This window comes from Kogia breviceps, chromosome 12, assembly GCF_026419965.1.
Source record: "Kogia breviceps isolate mKogBre1 chromosome 12, mKogBre1 haplotype 1, whole genome shotgun sequence".
Classification (NCBI taxonomy): Eukaryota; Metazoa; Chordata; class Mammalia; order Artiodactyla; family Physeteridae; genus Kogia; species Kogia breviceps.
This window is the reverse complement of record NC_081321.1, coordinates 8,624,046-8,646,654: the sequence shown is the minus strand read 5'-3', so window position 1 is coordinate 8,646,654 and position 22,609 is coordinate 8,624,046. Positions and strand designations below refer to the sequence as shown.

Genomic DNA, 22,609 nt, shown 5'->3' with positions numbered 1-22,609 from the left:
TAAACCTTTCTCTGCTCCAAACTCCAAACTCTTTGACATTTTAGTTTGTTTGGCTTCACCGTGCGTAGGGCACATGAACTTGTGTTCAGTAACAGATTCGTGTCTTATCGGTCTTTAATTTCCCATGCAGATGCTTAATGCATATTTTCTGAATAAAATACTTTAAAAAAATCTGCCTCCACGTAAAGGGTGCTTCTAAGTATTAGGAGAAGAGGATTTAGAATCTCTTCGGCAAAAAGGTGACAATGAATATAATTTCTAATTTAAACTCCTAGTTCATATCAATAGAAAATGTTTCTTTAATCATTATTTTCATCAATGTCCTCTTCACTGTCATAACTGAAAAATATATTACTTCAACCATAACCAGGTTCATTGTATCAAAACGTTGCATCTGGCCCCCTTCCTGTTTCCCATCATGGTTCGGGGTCAAGGTGAACAGGAGAAGCCCATGCGGGAACTTCGCATCTGCAAGCTCTGCCTCAACATCTGTGTGGGGGGAGAGTGGAGACAGACCAACGGGGTAGCCAAGGTGCTGGAGCAGCTCACAGGCCAGACCCCTGTGTTCTCCAAAGCTAGATACACTGTCAGATCCTTTGGCATCAGGAGAAATGAAAAGATTGCCGTCCACTGCACAGTCTGTGAGGCCAACGCAGAAGAAATCCTGAAGGAAGATCTAAAGGTGCGAGAGTGCCAATTAAGAAAAAATAACTTCTCAGGTACTGGAAACTTTGGTTTGGGGATCCGAGAACACATCAATCTGGGGATCAAATATGACCCAAGCATTGGCATCTACGGCCTAAACTTCTACGTGGTGCTGGGCAGGCCAGGTTTCAGCATAACAGACAAGAAGTGCAGGATAGGCTGCATTGGAGCCAAACACCTAATCAGCAAAGGGGAGGCCATGTGCTGGTTTCAGGAGAAGTATGATGGGATCATCCTTCCTGGCAAATAAATTCCCGTTTCAATCCAGAAGGCCAATAAAAAGTTTTCAGTGAAATGTAAAAAACAAAGAGACAAACAAAAAACAACCCAAAAAACCAAAACCTTGAATCTGAAGTTCCTAAGTGGGGAAAGGTCTATTTAGCTCCCAGCATGGACCACCTGTGAAAGGAGATTCAAAGATTGTGACCTCGGGCTTCCCTGGTGGCGCAGTGGTTGAGAATCCGCCTGCCGATGCAGGGGACGCGGGTTCGTGCCCCGGTCCGGGAGGATCCCACATGCCACGGAGCGGCTGGGCCCGTGAGCCATGGCCGCTGAGCCTGCGCGTCCGGAGCCTGTGCTCCAAAACGGGAGAGGCCACAACAGTGAGAGGCCCGCGTACCGCAAACAAAAAAAAAAGATTGTGACCTCGCTATACCCTGGACCTTTGTGTATATCATCTACAGATAAAATGTACTGAGCACCTCAGTCTCTGGTTGCATCAGGAAAATTACTCCAATGGGAATTCACACTGGAGTTTACTTTGGTCACTCTTCAAAACAAATATTCGCAACATTATTGTAATTCAAGAGCAGGTCACCCTCTGGATACAACTAGTAGAGTTAGTTTCACACAATGGACCATTGTTCACAGGCATCTCTGGCAACGTATGCCTCCAGTAGCTACTGGCTAAAACTAGAGCTGTTGGTTCTCAGGCCTAGAATAATAATCTACAGCTGCATGGTGCCTTAGTTTTGAAAGCTCTTTCACACTGACCAAGGTAGAGATACCGTGGAAGGTTAGAACACTTGGCAAGCTGTGTCAGTGGTTTAGTAATGTTGCACTTATTCACCTGTAATGAGGCTGGGGGGAGCAGGCACTAATTTAGAAACACGCTTGTAAAACCCACACAATCAACAAATACATTTTTGTTAAATATTTACTATATACCTATTACATACCAGGTACTATGCTAAATATCAGGGATAAAATTTTAATAATAGACACCATTGTTTTAATCATTATTACCCATACCTATTAAAAATGAATCACGCAGAATCCCAATGCCTTCCTGGAGTCTTGACTTGCACATTTAATTCAAGAATTGCCAACCTAATTAAGGACCTGCCATGCCTTGAACGATTGAAATAGGATTCTTTTAACTATGCCCCTGATAGAAGGCACTGTAAACTTTTTTTAAAATTTTTATTTATTTATTTTTGGCTATGTTGGGTCTTTGTTGCTGCACGCGGGCTTTCTCTAGTTGCGGCGAGAGGGGGCTACTCTGTTGTGGTGCGCGGGCTGCTCATTGTGGCGGCTTCTCTTGTTGTGGAGCACGGGTTCTAGGCGCGCGGGCTTAGCTGCCCGCGCGCTCAGTAGTGGTAGCTTGCGGGCTCTAGAGCGCAGGCTCAGTAGTTGTGGCGCACGGGCTTAGCTGCTTCGAGGCATGTGGGATCTTCCCGGACCAGGGCTCGAACCCATGTCCCCTGCACTGGCAGGCGGATTCTTAACCACTGCGCCACCAGGGAAGCCCAGGCACTCTAAACTCTTGAATGTGAAAAAACTGTGATCAGTGGTTGCCTCTGGGGAGGAGAACTAGATTGGGAAACAGGGGTGAGAGGCAGGGTCTTCATTGTACAGGCATATGTGGGAGATACCACGGTTCAGTTCCAGGTAAAGCAAATATTGCAAGAAAGTCACACAAATTTTTTGGTTTTCCAGTGCATATAAAAGTTATGTTTACACTGTTCTGTAGTCTATTAAGTGTGCAATAGCATTATGTCTAAAAAACAAAGTACATACCTTCTTTTTTTTTTTTTTTTTTTTTTTGGTAGTACGCGGGCCTCTCACTGTTGTGGCCTCTCTCCCGTTGCGGAGCACAGGCTCCGGACGCGCAGGCTCAGCGGCCATGGCCCACGGGCCCAGCCGCTCCGCGGCACGCGGGATCCTCCCGGACCGGGGCACGAACCCGCGTCCTCCGCATCGGCAGGCGGACTCCCAACCACTGCACCACCAGGGAAGCCCCCCAGGGAAGCCCCCCAAAGTACATACCTTAATGTTAAAATATTGTTAAAAAATGCTAGCTATCATCCTAACCTTTAGCAAGTCATAGTAGTAACATCAAAGATCATTGATCACAAATCACCATCATAATAAATATAATAATAATGAAAAAACGAGCAAATGCTGTTGGAGACATGGCATGGAGGTAGGAGATAGATGGGCTCTAGGCTACACATTGACAACTGGCATCCTGTTCACACTTCCTGGGGTGAGAAGGAGATGGGCTCCAGGCCGGACATTCATTACCAACACCCTGTTTACATTTCCTGAAGCAAGAGACAAACGGGCTCCAGGACTGCATATTTATCACCGGACTCCTGTCTATATTTTGGGATCTGCACCTCGATGTAAAAAACCAGCAACAGAAATGGAGTAAATAACCAGACATTGGACATTTTTATGGCAGGAACAGAGTGGGACTAAACCCTGTTAAAAGATCAAGAGGTCATACATACATTTCCCATCCTTGGGGCAAGGGAAACATTGCACATGCGCAGAAAGACTCCTTGGGGGTCAAAAAGGAGGGGGCACCACCCCATAATATGTGATGCTAAGGCCGTCCCATAGGGCCTCTGGGCTGTAATCTAGCTTGGAAAAAGTTGCGCATGCGTGTTGGGGAGGGTCTTAGGGCAGGGCAGGTGGAAAAAGAAACCAGATAATTGGCCAAAGGTAAACAAAGACCTGGAAGAACTGCCCTATATAAATGACTTAACCGCCTCTTTATCGTGTTCCTCCTCACTGCGCAGGCACCAACATCCTTTCTCTCCCGGTGTGCATCTTTGCCTTGCTTCCACCTCAACTAAACAAATGTTTCTGTCTGCTCTCCCACTTGTGCTATGTCTCCAACAATAAACTTTGTACCTGTTTTTACAGTTTTTGCCTGCATGAGAAATGCATTTTTCACTGGGGGCAAGAGCCGGGGGTGTGGTGGCTAGGATTCCTAGTTTTCATCCAGGCTGCCCAGGTTCAATTCCTGGGCAGGGAATTAAAATCTCGCTTCATGCCACCACTCACTGCTGCCTCTCCAAAATCAGTACCAGTAGACTTGCTCCAGGCAGGATTGCCACAAACCTTAAATTTGTTGGAAAAAAAAAAAAAAGAAAAAGCAGTCTCTGCTAAGTGCAAACGGAGGTATGCCTGTACAGTGTACATTTGTGTACTGTTTGACTTTTCATCGTGGGTATTTTGCCTGTTCTCTGGTCTCCAGGAAGCGAGAAGGCGCAGCTGCAGACCCTCAGGCACCCACGAGGGTGGCGCCCCCGCTCCGGCAGCCCGCACAGCGGCTGTGCGGGGCGGGGGGGTGGGTGAGTGGGGAGCCGGGGAGGGGCTCCCGGCTCTCCCCGGTGCCCAGGGGGCCTGCTCCAGGTTGCTGGGAAGCAGCTCCGGGTTGCAGGGCTGGAACGTGCCCTCCCACCTCCGGCAAACTTTCGGCCGCCGCAACGGAAGCAGGAACTCGTGAATCACAAACCCAGGGCTGGGCGGGAGCTGCGGAGCCTCCCGGGCATCCTCACCGAGCCCCTCGCGGATCCGCCGCTGCTTCCCCGAGCGCGCGGGGCTGCCCTGCACCGGGAGGGCAGCAGGGCCCGGTCCTCCGGTCTTCAGGTAAAAGCTCTCCATCCTCCCCTCCAGCCCCCGCGCGCAGTATCGCCACCTGCGGGGGCAGCGGCGTCCTCCGCCCTCGCCCGGGGCGAGCGTCCTCCGCCCCTCCGGGAGCTCGGAGAGCTGGCTGAGCCGGATGCTGGTGGCCCCCGTATCCGGAGGGGGTCTTCAGGCAAAGCCAGCAGCAGGGTCAGAAGAAGGCCACGTACCTTTCCTCAAAGAAAGGGCAGATTTCCCATTTTTTCTTGTCTGATTTGTATCCTGTATTTATCGAACCCGCTAATTGTCTAATACTCTGTAGAGTGTGTTTATACACAGTTATAAACACCTCGATAAATTAAGTTAGATTATGCTGTGAGAAAAATGATTTCCAATATTTGACTGATTGCAGGTATGATCCGGTAACTCTAGTCAGCAGGCATGAAAGCTCAGGTGCTTCTTCTCCTTCCCACCTGTATCCTTTTCCCACTCTATTTCAACAGGATTCAACTTCACTTAGAACCTTTTTTTTTTTTTTTTTGGTACGTGGGCCTCTCACTGTTGTGGCCTCTCCCATTGCGGAGCGCAGGCCCCGGACGCACAGGCCCAGCGGCCATGGCTCACGGGCCCAGCCGCTCTGCGGCACGTGGGATCTTCCCGGACCGGGGCACGAACCCGTGTCCCCTGCATCGGCAGGCGGATTCTCAACCACCGCGCCACCAGGGAAGCCCTATTTTGATCATTTTAAGTGTACAATTTAGTGGCATTGAGTGGGTTCACAGTATTGGGTAACCAGCACTACTGTCCATTTTCAGGACATTTTTGGCGTCCCCGATAGGAAAACTCTGTACCCATCAAGCCGTAACTCCCCATTCCCTCCTCCGCCAACCTCTAGTAACTTCAATTCTACTTTTTATCTCTGTGCATTTGCCTATTCTAGATACTTTATATAAGTGCAATCTTACGATATTTGTTCTCTTGTATCCAGTTTATTTCACTTAGCATAATGATTTCAAGATTGTAGCATGTATGAGAATTTCATTCCTTTTTGTACCTGAATAATATTTCATTTCATGTATTTGACACGTTTTAAAAATCTATTCATCTTTGGACCTTTAAGGCCTAAATAATAATGTATTAGAAGAATTAATTTACCTAATAATTGTTTGGTATCATTAATGAGATAAGCTCTTTAGTATTGCTTGTGATCCAGGAGCAATAAAGATGCTGGTACTGAAAGCACAGCTCCTCCCCTGCATCCCCTGGCACAGTTCAGGTTTCTTTGCAGCAGCTTGAGGAGAGATTCTTAGAATCCATTCAAAGTGAAGTGTTGGCCTGGTTTTTCTTTTTTTGTTCCTGTTTTTGTTTTCTCCAGTGACTTGCAAAGTGTGGCAGCATAAAAAGTAACTTGTGCCAGGATTCTTTTTTTTTTTTTGCTGTACTTGGGCCTCTCCCTGTTGTGGCCTTTCCCGTTGCAGAGCACAGGCTCCGGACGCGCAGGCTCAGCGGCCGTGGCTCACGGGCCCAGCCGCTCCGCGGCATGTGGGATCTTCCCGGACCGGGGCACGAACCCGTGTCCCCTGTATCGGCAGGCGGATTCTCAACCACTGCGCCACCAGGGAAGCCCTGTGCCAGGATTCTTTTTTTTTTTTTTTTTCTCCCCCTCCCCACCCCCCAGTGCCAGGATTCTTAACCTGGGGAGTCCATGGACAGTATTCAGAAACTCTGTGAACTTGGGTGGAAAAGTTTATTTTGCTAACATCTAAATGTACTGTAGTATTTCCTTTAAGAGGCATGTAGGCAAAAGCCGCAGTAGTATTAGTGGCAGGGTAGCTCTGATTTGCCACCGGTAGAAATCATAGATATTTCCATGTCATGTTACTTACTGTATATATCTCAAAATCATTACATTCAACACTACTTCAAAATTATGGCAATGATTAGACCTACCATTTGTTATTTATCACACAGTTGTTTTTATTTTAACTGAAAATGGAGGTAATGGGATCTAGCCTATAGGATTCTTATAAGGATTAAATGACATAATATATGTAAAGTGCTTAGCATAGAGAACCATAAACGTTATTTTCATTTTACTGTTTTAGAAAGTTGGACATAACAGTTAGCAAGGAAGGTATTAGACTTGTGCTGTATTACCATATACTGTTTTTTTAAAAAACTTAAGAATTTTTTTTTTTTTTTACTGACCAAAGTCTACCTATTTATATTAGGATGCACTCTTGTGTCTACAGCTCTATAGGTCTTGACAAATGTAATGACATATACATCATTATAGTATCATATAGAATAGTTTCACTGTCCTAAAAATCCCCTGCGCTCCACCTCTTCAGCCCTTCCCTTTCCTCCAGACAACCACTGATGTTTTACTGTCGATGTTGTTTTGCTGTTTCCAGAATGTCATAGAGTTGGGATCATACCTTTCACACTGGCTTCTTTCACTTAGCGATATGCAATTAAGGTTACTCCTTTTGTGGCTTGATAGCCCATTTCTTTTCACTGCTGAAAAATACTCTGTTGTGGGGATGCACCAGTTTGTTTCTCCTTCACCTGCTGGGGGACATCTTAGTTGCTTCCAGTTTTTTGGCAATTATGAATAAAGTGCTATAAATATTTGTGTGCAGGTTTTTGTCAGGATTTAGTATTGTCCGTTTTTTGGATTTTAGCCATTCTGAGAGGTGTGTAGTGGCATCTCGTTGTTTTAATTTGAAATTTCCTAATGACAATGATATTGAGCACCTTTTCATAATGCTTCTTTGGTGAGGTGTCTGTTCAGGTCTTTTGCTCACTTTAAATTGGGTTGTTTGTTTTCTTTTTGGTAAGTTTTAAGTGCTCTTTGTATATATTAGCTACCAGTTATTTATCAAATATGTGTTTTGCAAATACCTTCTCCCAGTCTGTGGCTTAGTTATTCATTCTCTTAACAGTGTCTTGCACAGAGCAGAAGTTTTAAATTTTAATGGAATCCAACCTATCAATTTTTTCTTTCATGGATTGTGCTTTTGGTGTTGTTATCTAGAAACTCACGTAAAGGTCACAGAGACTTTATTCTATGTTACATAGGAGTTTTATAGTTTTGCATTTTACATTTAGGTCTATGATCCATTATGAGTTAATTTTTGTGAAAGATGTAAGGTCAGTGTCTAGATTTTTTTTGCATGTGGATCTCCATTGTCCACCATTTTTGAGAAGAATATCCTTTCTCCATTGAATTGCCATTGCTCCTTTGTCAAAGATAAGTTGGCTGTATTTGTGTGGGTCTATTTCTGGGCTCCTTATTCTGTTCCGTTGATCTATTTGTCTCTTCTTTTGCCAGTACTACATTGTCTTGATTAGCAGTGCTTTCTGGGAAGTATTGAAGTCAGGTAGTGTCAGTCCTCCAGTTTTGTTCTTCTTCAGTATTGTGTTGACTATTCTAGGCCTCTTTGCATTTCCATGTAAACTTTAAAATTGGTTTGTTGAGGTCTATAAAATAACTTACTGAGATTTTGATTGGAATTGCATTGAATCTGTAGATCAAGTTGGGAAGAACTGACATCTTAGAAATATTGAGTAGTCCTATTGAGGAACATGGAATATCTCTCCATTTATTTAGATCTTCTTTGATATCTTTCATCAGAGACTTACAGGCACATTTTTAAAACGTTTCAGTAATTATATTTCAATATAACTATCTTCCTTTGTAATCCTATATATTTCATTTTATACATTTAACATGTGTTTTATACATTTTAAAACATGTCAGAAGAGAGCCTAAGCATCACCAGAGTACCAAAGGGTTCATAAGCAAAACAAACAAACAAACAAAAAATTTAAAAAGCGGTAATTCTGATTGATCTAGGCTATCATTTAGTGAACAATTTGTGTTCTGGAAGTGAGGATTTTTCTGGTGTAGCCTTGCCAGTTTCACATTTTTTTTTTCTGGAAGAACCAGCTCACCAATGGAGTTGGCATTATATGTATTATGACTTTTGTGTTTTTAGGGATGTCAGAAAGAACACTTGCCCCTACAGTTTCCTTCAACTGAGCCAGAATATTCCCCCTGTTGATGGGCTAATTCCTAGAAGGACAACGTATGTAATTTTCTTAGCGCATTGCCTACCACTCAGTAGGTGATTTTAAAATGCTAATTGTTATTACTGAGAAAGAAAATATGTACAAAGCGATGATCACTGCTTCATCAATGACCACAGATTTTGTGTCCTTTCCCCTCCTGCTTAGGAGAGGCAAGAAGAGGAAGGATTCTAGAACTGAAAAGCAGACTACCTCTTCTTTCATAGATACTGCCAGATTTTAAGCATTACTGGGAGAGTGTATGTGTGTGCTTACTAGCTTTCTGCCAAGTTTTTAATGAAAGGTTGTCTCAAATCTATTAAAAGTGAAACAAATTAAAAATACTTGTTTATTCCTGTCCTATGAATTGTGAGTTGTTTACATTGACTTGAAGGAAATGAAATGTATCTTCTCTAGGTTTGTTCAAAGAAATAAAACTCATTGATGATTTTCTGTTTTTGTGCTAGAGAGAAATTCCATCATCTGCCCAATCTTCTTGAAGCAAACTCGGGCCAGAAGGAGAGTTATCCGACCTTTGGAGACCAAGACTAAACTGAAATTTAAAATGTTCTTCCGAGAGGGATGGAGCTTGACTTACACTCGTGTAATAATTTGTTTCCTGACACTAAGGCTGTCCACCAGTCAGAATTGCCCCACTAAGAGTCTAGAAGATATGGTCATTGACATCCAGTCATCCCTTTCCAAGGGAATCCGAGGCAATGAGCCCATACACACATTAACTCAAGAAGACTGCATTAATTCTTGCTGCTCAACAAAAGACATATCAGGTAAGTAATAATGCCTTGGCAAGTCTTTATTCCATGTGTTTTGTGATGTAAGTAGCTGGTTGATGATGCTGAATGGTTTGTACTAGTGATTCTCAATGGGGTAGAAAAGTGGGTGGCAAAATCTCTAGGGAATGTTCCATGGTGTGTTCTCCCCTCCCTTAAGCTGAGCCAAAGTTACTGATGAGTGTATATATATCACTCAGATGTGTGGGTAGTAAAAGGGTTGAAAACCACTGGTGTTGTGTTCTAACAGGCATCTGAGATATTGAAAACAAAAGTCCTATTTAAATGCTTGGCTTCCATCATCATGGAATATTGAAATACAGTGTGATATTAGAAAGAACGTTTAAACAGAAAGGGAGTTGAGACAAAAAATAAAATTCTAAAGTCATCCCATAGGAGAATCAGCATTTGAGTTGTAAGTAGAAGCACAAAATTTCCATTTTATCTCCCTTCCCTGGAGCTGCTGGTACAGGTGAGTCAGGAAGCCACTGGCCACTAATTGCAGCTCCTAGGAATCTAAGAGGCATGGGAAGGGGTTTAGAATGACCCATTCCATGACACAGAAGGAAACTGAGCCCCACAGGTTTGAACCATGCCCTTGCATATTTCAGGCTCCAAACCTATGACCTGAAAACAGAAGTATATATCTAATAAACAACAACAAAAAAACCCACATAAGTTTATTGAGCACCTAATGCCTTGGTAGGTGCTGGAGATGAAACAATGAATAAGATGGAAAAGACCTTGTCATCAAGGACCCGAGAAGAGCTAGTGAACACTGGTCTCGTGCTCCTTACTTGATTTATCAGCTGACTAAGTCGTATGTTTTCTCTTAGATCTTTATTTCTGTTTCATTCTATAATGGTTGTGGTATAATAAGATAAATACACATGGACATGAAATTGAAGGACACAGACTTTTGTGTATTTATATTTATTTATAGTCTTTGTCCCTGATTCCTGGCACAGAGGTCCTAAAACCCTGGGAATTTTATGAGCATAGGAGCTTCTTCTGTTATTCATAATGAGCCCCATTCAATCATACCTGAGCTTATGCTAACGAGGTGACTCTTGGTGGGACCCTGGATCGCGCTAGGATGGCTGCTAGTTGCCAGAAAGACCAAGCGCTTTGCTTAGAAGCTTGGAACTTTCAGTCTCCTCCACCCACCTCCAGGTAGGGGGAAAGGGGGTGGAGATTGAATTCAGTCGCCGATGGCCAATGACTTAATCAATTATGCCTACGTAATAAAACTGCCATGAAAACCCCTAAATGATGGGTTCAGGGAGCTTCCAAGTTGGTGAGCACATCCGTGCGCCAGGAGGCACCCCAACTCCACAGGGACAGAGGCTCTTGCACTTGGGACCCTTCCAGACCTCACCCTATGTACCTCTTCATCTGGCTGTTCATTTGTATCCTTTGTCATAAACTATAACGGTAAGTATTGCATTTTCTTGAGTTCTGCGAGTGGTTCTAGCAAGTTATTGAACCTGGGGTGGGGGGGTGATAGCCAAGTTTGCCATATGTGTGAGTGACCTGAGGACCTGATACTGTGACTGGCGTCTGAGTGGGGACAGTCTTATGGGACTGAGCCCTAGACCGGTGGGGTCTGACACTCACCCCAGGCAGTTAGTATTAGAATCGAATTGAATCGTAAGACACCCCATTTGGTGTTAGAGAATCAGAGAACTAGAGAATTCGGGTAGAAATCACACCAGGCATTTGCTGTCAGGAGGAAACACATACTCCAATGATCTTCTCAAATTGAGCTATGTGCTTTGGGACACCCTTCATAGAGAAGTAATTTCTGGAAGTCAGAGAGATCTCATTTAAATTTCTAGTTTTTCTTTAAATGTTGATATCAACATATATGTGGAATAGAAACATCACCTGCAAATAGGACTGAATGCCATGTGGGCGTATCCTGGCAACACAGGAAACCTTGCATTTCTCTTCAGTTCCGTGATAGGTGTTTAGTAAGAAATGAGGGTTTGCGGCTTTATTCTACAAGCAAAAGTACTGTTACTGCTTTACTGTAAGCAGAGGTACTTGTCGGTCTCAGTTAATGGATCTCAGGCTTTCCCCTCTTTTACTGAGTGTTGGTTTTTGACCGTTTAGGGTTCCAAGAAAAGCACTTTGATAATTTGCCTATAGCCACAGACTCTAGAATAATGCCCACAAATACAAAGGACACAAAATTTTGTGTACAACTTGGACCCTATGGACCCTCCCCTTTACCTAAGTGCCCCCAAAAATGGTTTGTAGAATTATCACATCGTGGGGAAAGGAAAAGCCAAAGTAACCAGAGTACCTTTCTTGTTACCTGGCTAATGGAGACGTCATAGGATAAAACCCCTGCAGAAACGAACTCAGTCTTATTTCCCACTGGGAGAGTCAAGGCTGATCCCTGACCACTGCCTGATTGGGAGACAAACAAAAATGATAAGGAAGAGCAGAAATTTGAAGAACCAAAAGAAGAATGGTACTGATAAAAGTAAAAAATAGACTTGGCATTCCATATGCTATGCAGCTCCGTTGTGGAAGGAGGCATGATATGTATAAGGCTGAATTGACTGACCACCACCCTCCCCTCGCCCCACACCAAGAAAACCAGACTGATGGCTTCGTAGGCATCTAAGATGCCTTCAGGATGCAAGAGGTACATACAGTCATAAGGGTTAGATCCATTTCCTAAGGTCAGACTCAGTAGTGAGTTAGAGACTTAGCATTTCTGTGTATATTTTGATAAATATTTTAGCAAATGGAAGACTTCTTTCTATAGAATGAAATGTACTATTAAACATGTTTTGCCAAAATTACGTTCATTCTGATTTTTAAACCCAAGGTCTTTAAAAATTGCTTTCAGTGACTAAACTAAGGAAAGGGAAATGACTCAGCGGCCAGCAGGCAATGAACAAAGGTTTTTGTGTTGGCCACTAGAATAAATGTTTTTCTGCTCACCGTATTCTTTGGAAGATCCTATTTCAGAATAATGCTTATGAAACCTTTCATTGCAGGGGACAAAGCATGTAACTTGATGATCTTCGACACACGAAAAACAACTAAGCTACCCAACTGCTACCTGTTTTTCTGTCCCAGTGAGGAAGCCTGTCCCCTGAAACCAGCAAAGGGACTCATGAGTTACAGAATAATTAGAGGTAATAAAAACATTGTTCTTTGTCTTTTGTGATTGGAATTATTTAAGGATATGATTCATGTAGAAAGGTTTTCTGCAAGAGTTTAAGAAAAACTGCCAAAAAGGATCACAAATATAGAGGCACGTCAGAAAAAAATCTCATGATTTAAAAGTCAGTTGATTCGGGCTTCCCTGGTGGCGCAGTGGTTGAGAATCCGCCTGCCGATGCAGGAGACACGGGTTCGTGCCCTGGTCCGGGAAGGTCCCACGTGCCGCGGAGCAACTAAGCCCGTGAGCCATGGCCGCTAGGCCTGTGCGTCCGGAGCCTGTGCCCCGCAACGGGAGAGGCCACAACAGTGAGAGGCCCGCATACCGCAAAAAAAAAAAAAAAAAAAAAAGTCAGTTGATTCAACCGAACATCTTTCTTTTTTCCAGTTTAAGTATTTTATACCTATGAATGATAGTATTTTGTTTTGTTTTTACCTTCTTAAGATAAAAGGCACACAGATCTTTCATGTAAACATTTTGAAATATGTCTTTAGAACTGTGTCAGCAACACTGGAATAAGTCTACAGGTCTCCAGGGGTGACTATTTTGAAAGGGTTCAGACGATGTAAATACAGTATATGAAATTCCAGTACATTTGTCATTAGGTTCCAGTTATTTTGTAATCACTCTCTGAAATCAAACTCACTGGATTTTATTATCCAGACCTGGAAGGAAGCTCATTTAAGAAGTTTTTGAGAGAAAGCTGCATGCCAAATTCTGTGCAAGGCATTGGAAATAGGGTCTCCACATTCGGAAATTACATATTTGCTCAGAATACAGAAAATAAACAAGTAAAAATAATATAATTATTTGGATATGCCTTGATGATATTTTGGCCTGTTAAATTTTCAGGATGAAATGCTTTCAAGTATGAAGTTTACTCTTATTTCAGTTTTATAAAGTTTTTGTCCTTACACCCTTATGTATTAATAATATTCCCTGCATTTATTCAATAAGAAACAAATTTTATTTAGCATCTTCTATGTGCCAAGCACTTTTTACGCCTTAAGGATAGAAAGATATGACACTAAACATGAAAAACAACTTTCTCATTTATGGAACTAATATTTTAGGGGAGAGAAACAATAACCTTAATAAATAAATCAAGAAAAATAATCACAATGGACATAGAGAACAGACTTGCGGTTGGGTTGCCCAGGGGTAGGGGGTTGAGGAGGAATGGAGTGTGGGAGGCTGGGGTTAGCAGATGTAAGCTTTTATATATAGAATGGATAAACAAGGTCCTAGTGTATAAGCACAGGGAACTATATTCAGTATCCTATGAAAGGGCTTCCCTGGTGGCACAGTGGTTAAGAATCTGCCTGCCAATGCAGGGGACACGGATTCAAGCCCTGCTCTGGGAAGATCACACCTGCCGCGGAGCAACTAAGCCCATGCGCCACAACTACTGAGCCTGCACTCTACAGCCCGTGAGCCACAACTACTGAGCCCACATGCCACAACTACTGAGCCTGCGCTCTAGAGCCCGTGAGCCACAACTACTGAGCCCTCATGCCACAACTACTGAAGCCCACACGCCTAGAGCCCGTGCTCTGCAACAAGAGAAGCCACTGCAATGAGGAGCCCGCACACCGCAACGGAGAGTAGGCCCCGCTCGCCGCAACTAGAGGAAGTCGGCATGAAGCAACGAAGACCCACTGAAGCCAAAAAAAAAAAAAAGTCCTATGAAAAACCGTAATGGAAAAATATAAAAGAAAGAAAGTAGGACTTCCCTGTTGGTGCAGTAGTTAAGAATCCGCCTGCCAATGCAGGGGACACGGGTTCGAGCCCTGGTTGGGCGGGATCCCAGATGCCGCAGAGCAACTGAGCCCGTGAACCACAACTACTGAGCCTCCGTGCCTTAGCTACTGAAGCCTGTGCGCCTAGAGCCCATGCTCCGCAACAAGAAGCCACTACGATGAGAAGCCCGCGCACCACAGCGAAGAGTAGCCCCCTCTCGCCACAACTAGAGAAAGCCCGCGGGCAGCAACAAAGACCCAACACAGCCAAAAATAAATAAATAAATAAATAAATAGGGCTTCCCTGGTGGCGCAGTGGTTGAGAGGCCAACAGTCGATGCAGGGGACGTGGGTTCGTGCCCCGGTCCGGGAGGATCCCACATGCCGCTGAGCCTGTGCGTCCGGAGCCTGTGTTCCGCGACAGGAGAGGCCACAACAGTGAGAGGCCCGCGTACCGCAAAAATAAATAAATAAATTTATTTATTTATTTTTAAAAAAGGTGGTTACCCTTAAAAAAAAAAAAAAGTATATATATAAACGGAATCACTTTGCCATACAGCAGAAATTAACACAGCATTGTAAATCAACTATACTTCAATAAAAAAATTTAAATAAAAAAATAACAGTGATCATAATAAAATGAAACATGGCCTTTATATAAGAATATATTTTCAAAGCAGAGAAAATTAAAACATAAAATTCCCATTTAAAAAGTCATAAGAGCTATGCAGCTAATTGAGCAAAGACAACTTAATAGATAATCAAGGAGAGACTTCCCTGGCGGTCCAGTGGTTAAGACTCCTCGCTTCCATTGCAGGGAACGCAGGTTCGATCCCTGCTCGGGGAACTAAGATCCCGCATGCCACACAGCACAGCCAAAAAAAAAGATAATCACTGAGTGGACCGGCTGGAGTAGGTTATCAGGGGAAGCGTCTGTGAAGATGTAACCCCTAAGCTGAGATCTGAACACGGAGGAGCCGGAGGTGAGAAGATTGTAGAGAGACCTTCCAGGCCGAGGAATCAGCCTATTCTAATATCCTAAGGCAGAATGGTTTGGGGGTGTTTGTTCAAACACTCCAATCTCAGCAGCTGACTCATAGTGAACCGTGGAAAGAGTGATATGAAAGAAGGAAGGAAAGTGGGGCGATCCCGTCAAGCTCTGTAGGGGGTGGGGAGTTTTTATTTTCGGTGCATGATGGAAAGCCATTTGGAAGGTTTTCACCAGGCATGTGTAACGAGCTGTTTTAAAGGTGATTTCTCAAAGCTCACTGTGACCGCTCCATTGGGAATGGGTAATGACGCAGCGGCAAGAGGGCGCGTGAGAAGACTGGGTAGGAGGCCAGGGCGAGATCCGAGTGAAAGGCCGTGGCCTTGGGGATCGGGGAGACGGTGGAGGAGATGGAGGGAAGTAAACACGAGCCACTTCAGTGATAGCATTGCCAGGGCTTGCTGGTGGTGTGGATGTGGGGAATGAGGAAAAGAAAAGAGTGAAACTGAGTCCTAGTCCTGGGCTTGAGCATCTGAATGGGTGGCAGTGCCGTCTGCTGAGCCGGGGAAGTGGCTTTGCGGTTGGGAGGGAGAGTGCAAGCCGGGTTCTCTGGGGAATGATGCTGCCCGGGGCATCCGGACCCTGACTCTGCTTTGTCCCCTGAGTGAGGCTGTGTCTGAGTTTCGCTCATGAAGCAGGAAAACCTGATGTGTCAAACGTTCCCTTAAACAGGAGTGTAAAGCGCAGATTGCTTGTGTTAAATTCTTCCTACACAGTGGTAGAAGCCCAAGTCTAAAAAGATTGGCAGATAAGGTACAAAGTTTCACTTTTGCCTGATGAAAAATTCTGGAGATGGTTGATGGTGAGGGTTGCACAAACTCAATGCCACGGAACTATACTCTTAAAAAAACGGGTTAAAGTGGTACATTGTATGTAGTATATTTTACCATAGTTGTTAAAAAGAATAATTTTTTATTTTTGCCGGTATGCGGGCCTCTCACTGTCGTGGCCTGTCCCGTTGCGGAGCACAGGCTCCGGACGCGCAGGCTCAGCGGCCATGGCTCACGGGCCCACCCGCTCCGCGGCACGTGGGATCTTCCCGGACCGGGGCACGAACCGCGTCCCCTGCATCGGCAGGCAGACTCTCAACCACTGCACCACCAGGGAAGCCCAGGAATAATTTTTGAAAAAGACTACGGCACAGAACAAATTAGGCCTCTCAGAGCACCCAGGATCTTACCTTGGGTGGAAAGTATCTTGTGGTCTCCCTGCCCCTTCTGGGCTTCACACTGGCCAGGGCAGTTGCCCCTGACTGTTCGCCTCCTTTACGTCTATATATAATCTTGGCTAAAAACACCGGAACCTACAGTGTTGTGCGGATATGGCTTCTTGCCTGTGCTCTTTTTTTTATCATCACCTGGAACGTGGCAGAGCCTGTTGGACACCCGGGAATGGTATCCAGCAGGAAATGGACATTGCAGTCTGAGTTTCCAGTGAGGTCAGGGCTCAAGACACTAATTGGAATGTTTATTTTTCTCCTTCAAGAGCTCGCATCAGGTGGAAGTTGGACCATCACATCTGCCTTTCTGGTCCCTTCTCACTGCCTCTTCTTCATCGTGTCCTTTCTTCCACTGTCAGTGTGTATTCCCTATGTCTATCAGCTATTTCACAATTAAAGCAGAATATTATAATTAAGAAATTATAAGTAATTGAATCCAGTCATTCGACTTCCATACAAATCGATACCAAAGAAAAAGCTGTTGTGAAACTGTTTATCGCGTAATTAGTTTAAAAAGTGAAAACAGCACTTTTTGAATTAGTTTAAAGGAAATTAGTTTAAAAGTTTCTACAGCTTAAATGTCCAAATGCTAGGGAATGGTTGGGTAGAAAGTATAATGGATCCACCTGAAGGAATACAATGCAGATGTTAAAAAATAAGTTTGAGATGTCGAGATAAAATGTCACCTAAATTTCAGGTGAAAGACACCCAGTTTTGAAATTACATGAAAAAAAATTTTAATTTTAAGGTATGCATAAATGTTAATCGTTGCTGGAACATGATAGAAATTATCATTGAATTTGCTTTATAACTTTCATAATACTTCTGTCATGTTACTGATTTTATAATGCATGTATAAAAGAGGGAGTATGTGGGAAAGATTCCATTTTCCCCAGTGGAAGAGGGAGAAAAGAGAACTTGGCTTGTGCCTAAACCTCTTAAGGGCAAGTGTGAAGGTAGTGAATGAAGTGGAATTAGAATCGAACAGTTCCTGTTTCAGCCACCAGGGGGCACCATCAGCCCGGAGCCGGTGGCTATCTGGGGGCAAAGTGGCACCAACCCCGGACTTGGGGTGCAGCGCGCTGTCTGTATCTACAGATGTTTACAAATTGTGTTTGTAATTCTATTTATGAATCTGCCCGTGTTAATGGATTGAGATTGCCCCATAAAAATAAATATCTGCCTCCTGGTCAGAGTGAAATTCAGTAGATATATGTCTGGTGGTTTGTTTCCAGATGAACTCTATTTCCTGTAATTGACTAATAGTTACAGACTGAAAGTTTGAAAGATAATAGTGTGCCCTGTTCATTCTGTAAAACCATTGCAGCTTGGCATTATTTAATGCTTGTTTGTTTTTGGAGCTTGGTGGTCTGTCATTCCTCCAAGGACTAGAATAGGGGAATTCAGAAATAGAAGAAATCGAAAGTCTATTTGCTCAGCTGCTTGTCAAGTGAATAGTCAGTCCCTAAATTTTTTATCTAGTGAAGTCACTTGAAAATGAAACTCAAAAGAGCGGTTGAGGACACATTTCCCACCTCCTTCTGTAGCTCATGGCTACGTGACTTGAGAGAAAACACCACACCCCAAAGGCAGACATCAGTGGGTGAGGTGAATGGAGCAGGTGTGGAGGATCCCTGTGTGGTTCTAGGATCTTTGCCAACAGATGAATCTTATCAAGAAATGGGACTAGCCCTAGCTTTGCTTTATTTATGACCTTGTATTCTTGAGAAAGGAAACAGCTGTTTTGGTCATTCTTGTCAATGGCCTTATTTTAAGTTTTGAGTTCACACATATCACAGAGCATTTATTTAGCCTTCTTTTTAAACTTTAAAATGAAATATGATGAGTCCTGCTCTTTTTAAAAAATATCTGACATGACCTAAAAATACAGGTGCTGTTTATCTCGTGGTGACACTATACCTATGAATGTGATATCACCTGCAGCAGAAACTCTTCAGCATTGTTGGAGGAATTTCAAGCATCTAAATTCTATTTTAGAGTGTCCTAGAGCAGGTATCCACAAACTTTTTCTGTCGAGGGCCAAATAATAAGTACTTTAGGCTTTTCAGGCAAGTCTTTTAGGCTTAGTGGGCCATATGCAATCTGTTGGACCTCCTCACTTCTGTCCTTGTAGTAGAAGCAGCCATAGTAATATGTAAACAAATGGGCATGCTTGTATGCCAGTAAAACTTTATTTATGGACACTGAAATGTGAATTTCATATAATTTTCACATGTTACAAAATATTATCCTTCTTGATTTTTTTCAATCACTTAAGAATGTAGATACCATTCTTAGCTCGCAAGCCATATAAAGATAAGTGGCCATAATTTGCTGACCCCTGTCCTAGATGGATTAATAAGTGATAGTTCTAAAGGACCTCTGAGTAGTGTGAAGCTTAGAGAGTAGTCAAAGATGTCACAAATCTGAAGTTGCCTCTGGATCTATTTGTTAGCAGAGAGGAGAGTGAGGTCTAGTTCAGAAACTGGTATTGAGGGGAGTCGAAATAGAAGACGGAAAAGAGAAGAGGGGATAATCACCTTTGCTTCCTTCCTTGTGTTTCTGCCGTTCTAATTTAAGTGAAATGAGTAGCCAAGTAGCAGAGTGATACAGAGCAATTCAAGTGGTCTTTCTCTGCCCCAGATTGCTTTAACCAGCCATTTCAGTTCGAGCTGTGGTAAACGGCATGTGTGACAAAGAGCAAAACTCTAAACTTTTCTCCCACAGGAGGAGGAGGATCTGAGGCTGGTTCCTCCTCAGCAGGAGTTGGGACTGTGTGATTTTCTGCTCTTTATGCTATAGCCCCGTGGCCATAATGATTTCAAATACTGGTCCATGGTCCTCAGAACCTGAGATATTGGCTCTAAAATTTTAATCTTCAAGGGTCAAAAGAAAAATCTCTCAGATAGCCTTCCTCCCCTGAGTACGGTGCTGAAAGCTGGTGGCTTGTTTTTTTTTTTTTTTTTAATATTTATTTATTGGGACTTACCTGGTGGTCCAGTGGTTAAGAATCCACCTTCCAATGCAGGGGATGCGGGTTCGATCCTTGGTCAGGGAACTAAAATCCCGCATGCTGCAGGGCAACTAAGCCCGCGTGCTCTAGAGCCCACATGCCACAACTACTGAGCCCGTGTGCCACAACTACTGAGCCCGTGTGCCACAGCTACTGAGCCCATGCGCCACAGCTAGGAAGAAGCCTGTGTGCCACAATGAAAGATTCCACATGCCGCGAGGAAGAGCCCGCGTGCCGCAACCAAGACCCGATGCAACCAAATAAATAAATAAATATTACAAATATAAAAATGCAGGCTCTTAGTTGCGGCGTGCAGGATCTAATTCCCTGACCAGGGGTCAAACCCGGGCCCCCTGCATTGGGAGCACGCAGTCTTAACTGCTGGACCACCAGGGAAGTCCCTGAAACCCCTTTTTTTTTTTCATTGAAAACCGTCATCAGCTTCGTGCTGCTGCCTTGGCTTCAGGGACCCTTCGGCTTCCTCCTCCTCCTCCTCGTGGAAGGCAAGTCCCTGGGATTTTGTCTCCTCTCCTCGTTGTCCTGTGGGCTACCCCCCACCCCCCCGTGATGTCTCCCCTAGTGATTGCCTGTTTCCCACGTGTCAGTGCAATCGCAGCTGGCACAGCTTGTGCCTCACACCAGCATTTTCTCTGCCTGTCCTCTTCCTGCCGCGTCAGCCCAGCCCAGCTGCCTTCCCTGGCCTTGGCTCCTGAAGGGTCCCCATCTTCCTAAACCTCTTGCTGCCCCTGCTAAGCTCCTCTTAGCATCTCTGATGGTCCCCTCTCACCTCTTCCTTCATTTGCCCGATCCTCCTCCGCACATTTCTCTTCTCCTCTGGGCCAACACTCTAGAACTAAACCATAGCATCTGGGGGAGAGGCAGCGTCATCGGGATCTGATTTAGCAATTCGTAGTTTTCCATTTTGCACCATGAAATGTCAAGAGTCAACACTTTGAGGTCTTATCGAACAAGCTGATAACGTTTGTCCTTGTTAACCTCCCTTCGCATGGAAACATGGAAGTCTTTTTTACATTTTCTTTCCGTCTTCAGATTTTCCATCTTTGGCGGGAACTGATGTGCCAAGCCGGGAGGTAGCCCAAGAAGAGTCTCTGTTCCGCAGCACGTCTTCACACACCACCCCTCCCACGCCCCCCCCTCCCACAGGTGACTCAGAGCCCACGGTCTTCTGGAGAGATTCATTTTCTCAGAAGTTTGGATCCTCAGATCACTTGGAGAAACGACTCAAGATGGATCTGGCTACTCCACGGTGGACCGTTTATAAAGAAAAAGGCCACTCTCAGAAGTCACTATCTTCCTCAGAACAAACGGGAGCTCATCTGCTGCCTGAAAACGTGACAGTGTTCCCCAGTACAGCGGCATTTGCTGCCCTGCCTGCCATCCTGGCCACTCCAAAGCCTGCATCTCTCCCTGCCGCCAACTCTGCAGGGATACCTTCCGGGACTTCTCAGCCTCAGGGGGCCACCTCTGCCCCACCTGTAGCCACCACGGTCACTAACACGACCACAACTGAGGCTCCGACTTCCATCTTTGGGGCATCGACAGACTCGAAAGGCCCACCAGACACGGTGCCCTTTAGAGCCATTGCCAGCTTGACTTTGAACACAGAGGCTGCCCTGGACCCTGCTACATTTCCTTTGTCAAATGTCAATTCTCCCACTACAGATACAACAGCTTCCCAGGAAGACGGAAAGGCCAGCTCTGGTGGGCCCTCCCTGAGCAGTGCTCCAGAGAGACAGCAGGGCCTCGCATTTGAACAGTGGCTCCTGGTCGGGACCATGCTCTTTGGAGTTCTGTTCTTTGCCATAGGCCTGGGTCTCTTGGGCAGAACACTCTTAGAATCCCTCCGCAGGAGACGTTACTCGAGGCTTGATTATTTGATCAATGGCATCTATGTTGACATCTAAGGAGGACATTAGATGCCTCTTTTTTTTTTTTTTTGGCTGTGGGATGTGGGATCTTAGTTCCCCGACCAGGACTAGGGATCGAACCCGTGCCCCCTGCAGTGGAAGTGGGGAGCCTTAACCACTGGGCTGCCAGGAGGTCCCTAGATGTCTCTTTATTCATGTAGTTACTAATAGCCCCTATGCAGCAAGGTTCTGCTGATTTGCTCATCTTTGCAGGATTTTTCAAGTATTTTGAAGACAGGCGAAGATGCCTCCTTTGAAAAGAAGTGGGGGAAAGAAACAAACTGGGTGATTTGAAGGATCTGTCTCTAAAATATTAGCTGAAAACAAAGCTCTACCTAAAGCAATAAAGAATAATTGCCACATCAATTGGAAAACGACTGGCTTTTTACAAGGAAAAAGGGTTAGGGCTCCTAGGCTCCAATTCATTAATATTTCTGGTTCCAGATAAAGTCGACTGTTTATGGTATTAATTCTAATAGATTTACTTTCCTTTTTATATGAATTCCAATAAAACTTATTCCAGATGTATTTCCTTCCAATTAAATATCTGAATAAATCTTTTGGTACTCAGTAATGTTCTTGTAAGTGACACGTCCAGCTGGATAACTTTAAATTTATTCCCACCAGCAAAATGATTAAATGATGAAAATATGTGTTCTAAGTTAAAATGACAAACCCCCCTTATCCCATCAATGAGCAAAAGAGGTTCCTTTGGGAGAATTCTAGCAGAATATTAGCCTGCGTGGAGATGATGATAAGTTCTGATAAATGGCCAGATCTACTTTGGGTCTGTTCTAGTTAACTATTTTTTCCAAAAAAAAAAAAAAAAAAAAAGAAAGAAAGAAAAAGTAACAGGCATTTTCCGAACTTAAGTAAATTTAAAATGTAACAATATTATTTATAAGTCCTTATCTAAACTTGACCAATAGTCAATTTTGGCTTTTTTGGAATAACATTGGAAATAATAGATAGCACTTAAAATTACAGGCATACCTCGTTTTATTGTGGTTCACTTTATCATGCTTCACAGATACAGCATTTTTTACAGATTTAAGG

At 44.0% G+C, this 22,609-nt stretch overlaps 1 protein-coding gene and 1 pseudogene across 1 annotated transcript; both read left to right on the top strand.

Moving 5' to 3' along the window:
* The first annotated feature begins 418 nt into the window (after positions 1 to 418).
* LOC131767402 (large ribosomal subunit protein uL5 pseudogene) lies at positions 419 to 1,007 on the top strand (annotated as a pseudogene).
* Positions 1,008 to 4,234: 3,227 nt separating this feature from the next.
* On the top strand, positions 4,235 to 21,919 carry MANSC1 (MANSC domain containing 1). The gene is made up of 4 exons (XM_059082653.2): positions 4,235 to 4,587; positions 9,102 to 9,422; positions 12,440 to 12,580; positions 20,676 to 21,919. Exons 2-4 carry the CDS (start codon positions 9,200 to 9,202, stop codon positions 21,548 to 21,550), a joined length of 1,239 nt encoding a protein of 412 aa, XP_058938636.1. The 5' UTR covers positions 4,235 to 4,587; positions 9,102 to 9,199; the 3' UTR covers positions 21,551 to 21,919.
* The last annotated feature ends 690 nt before the right edge of the window (positions 21,920 to 22,609 follow it).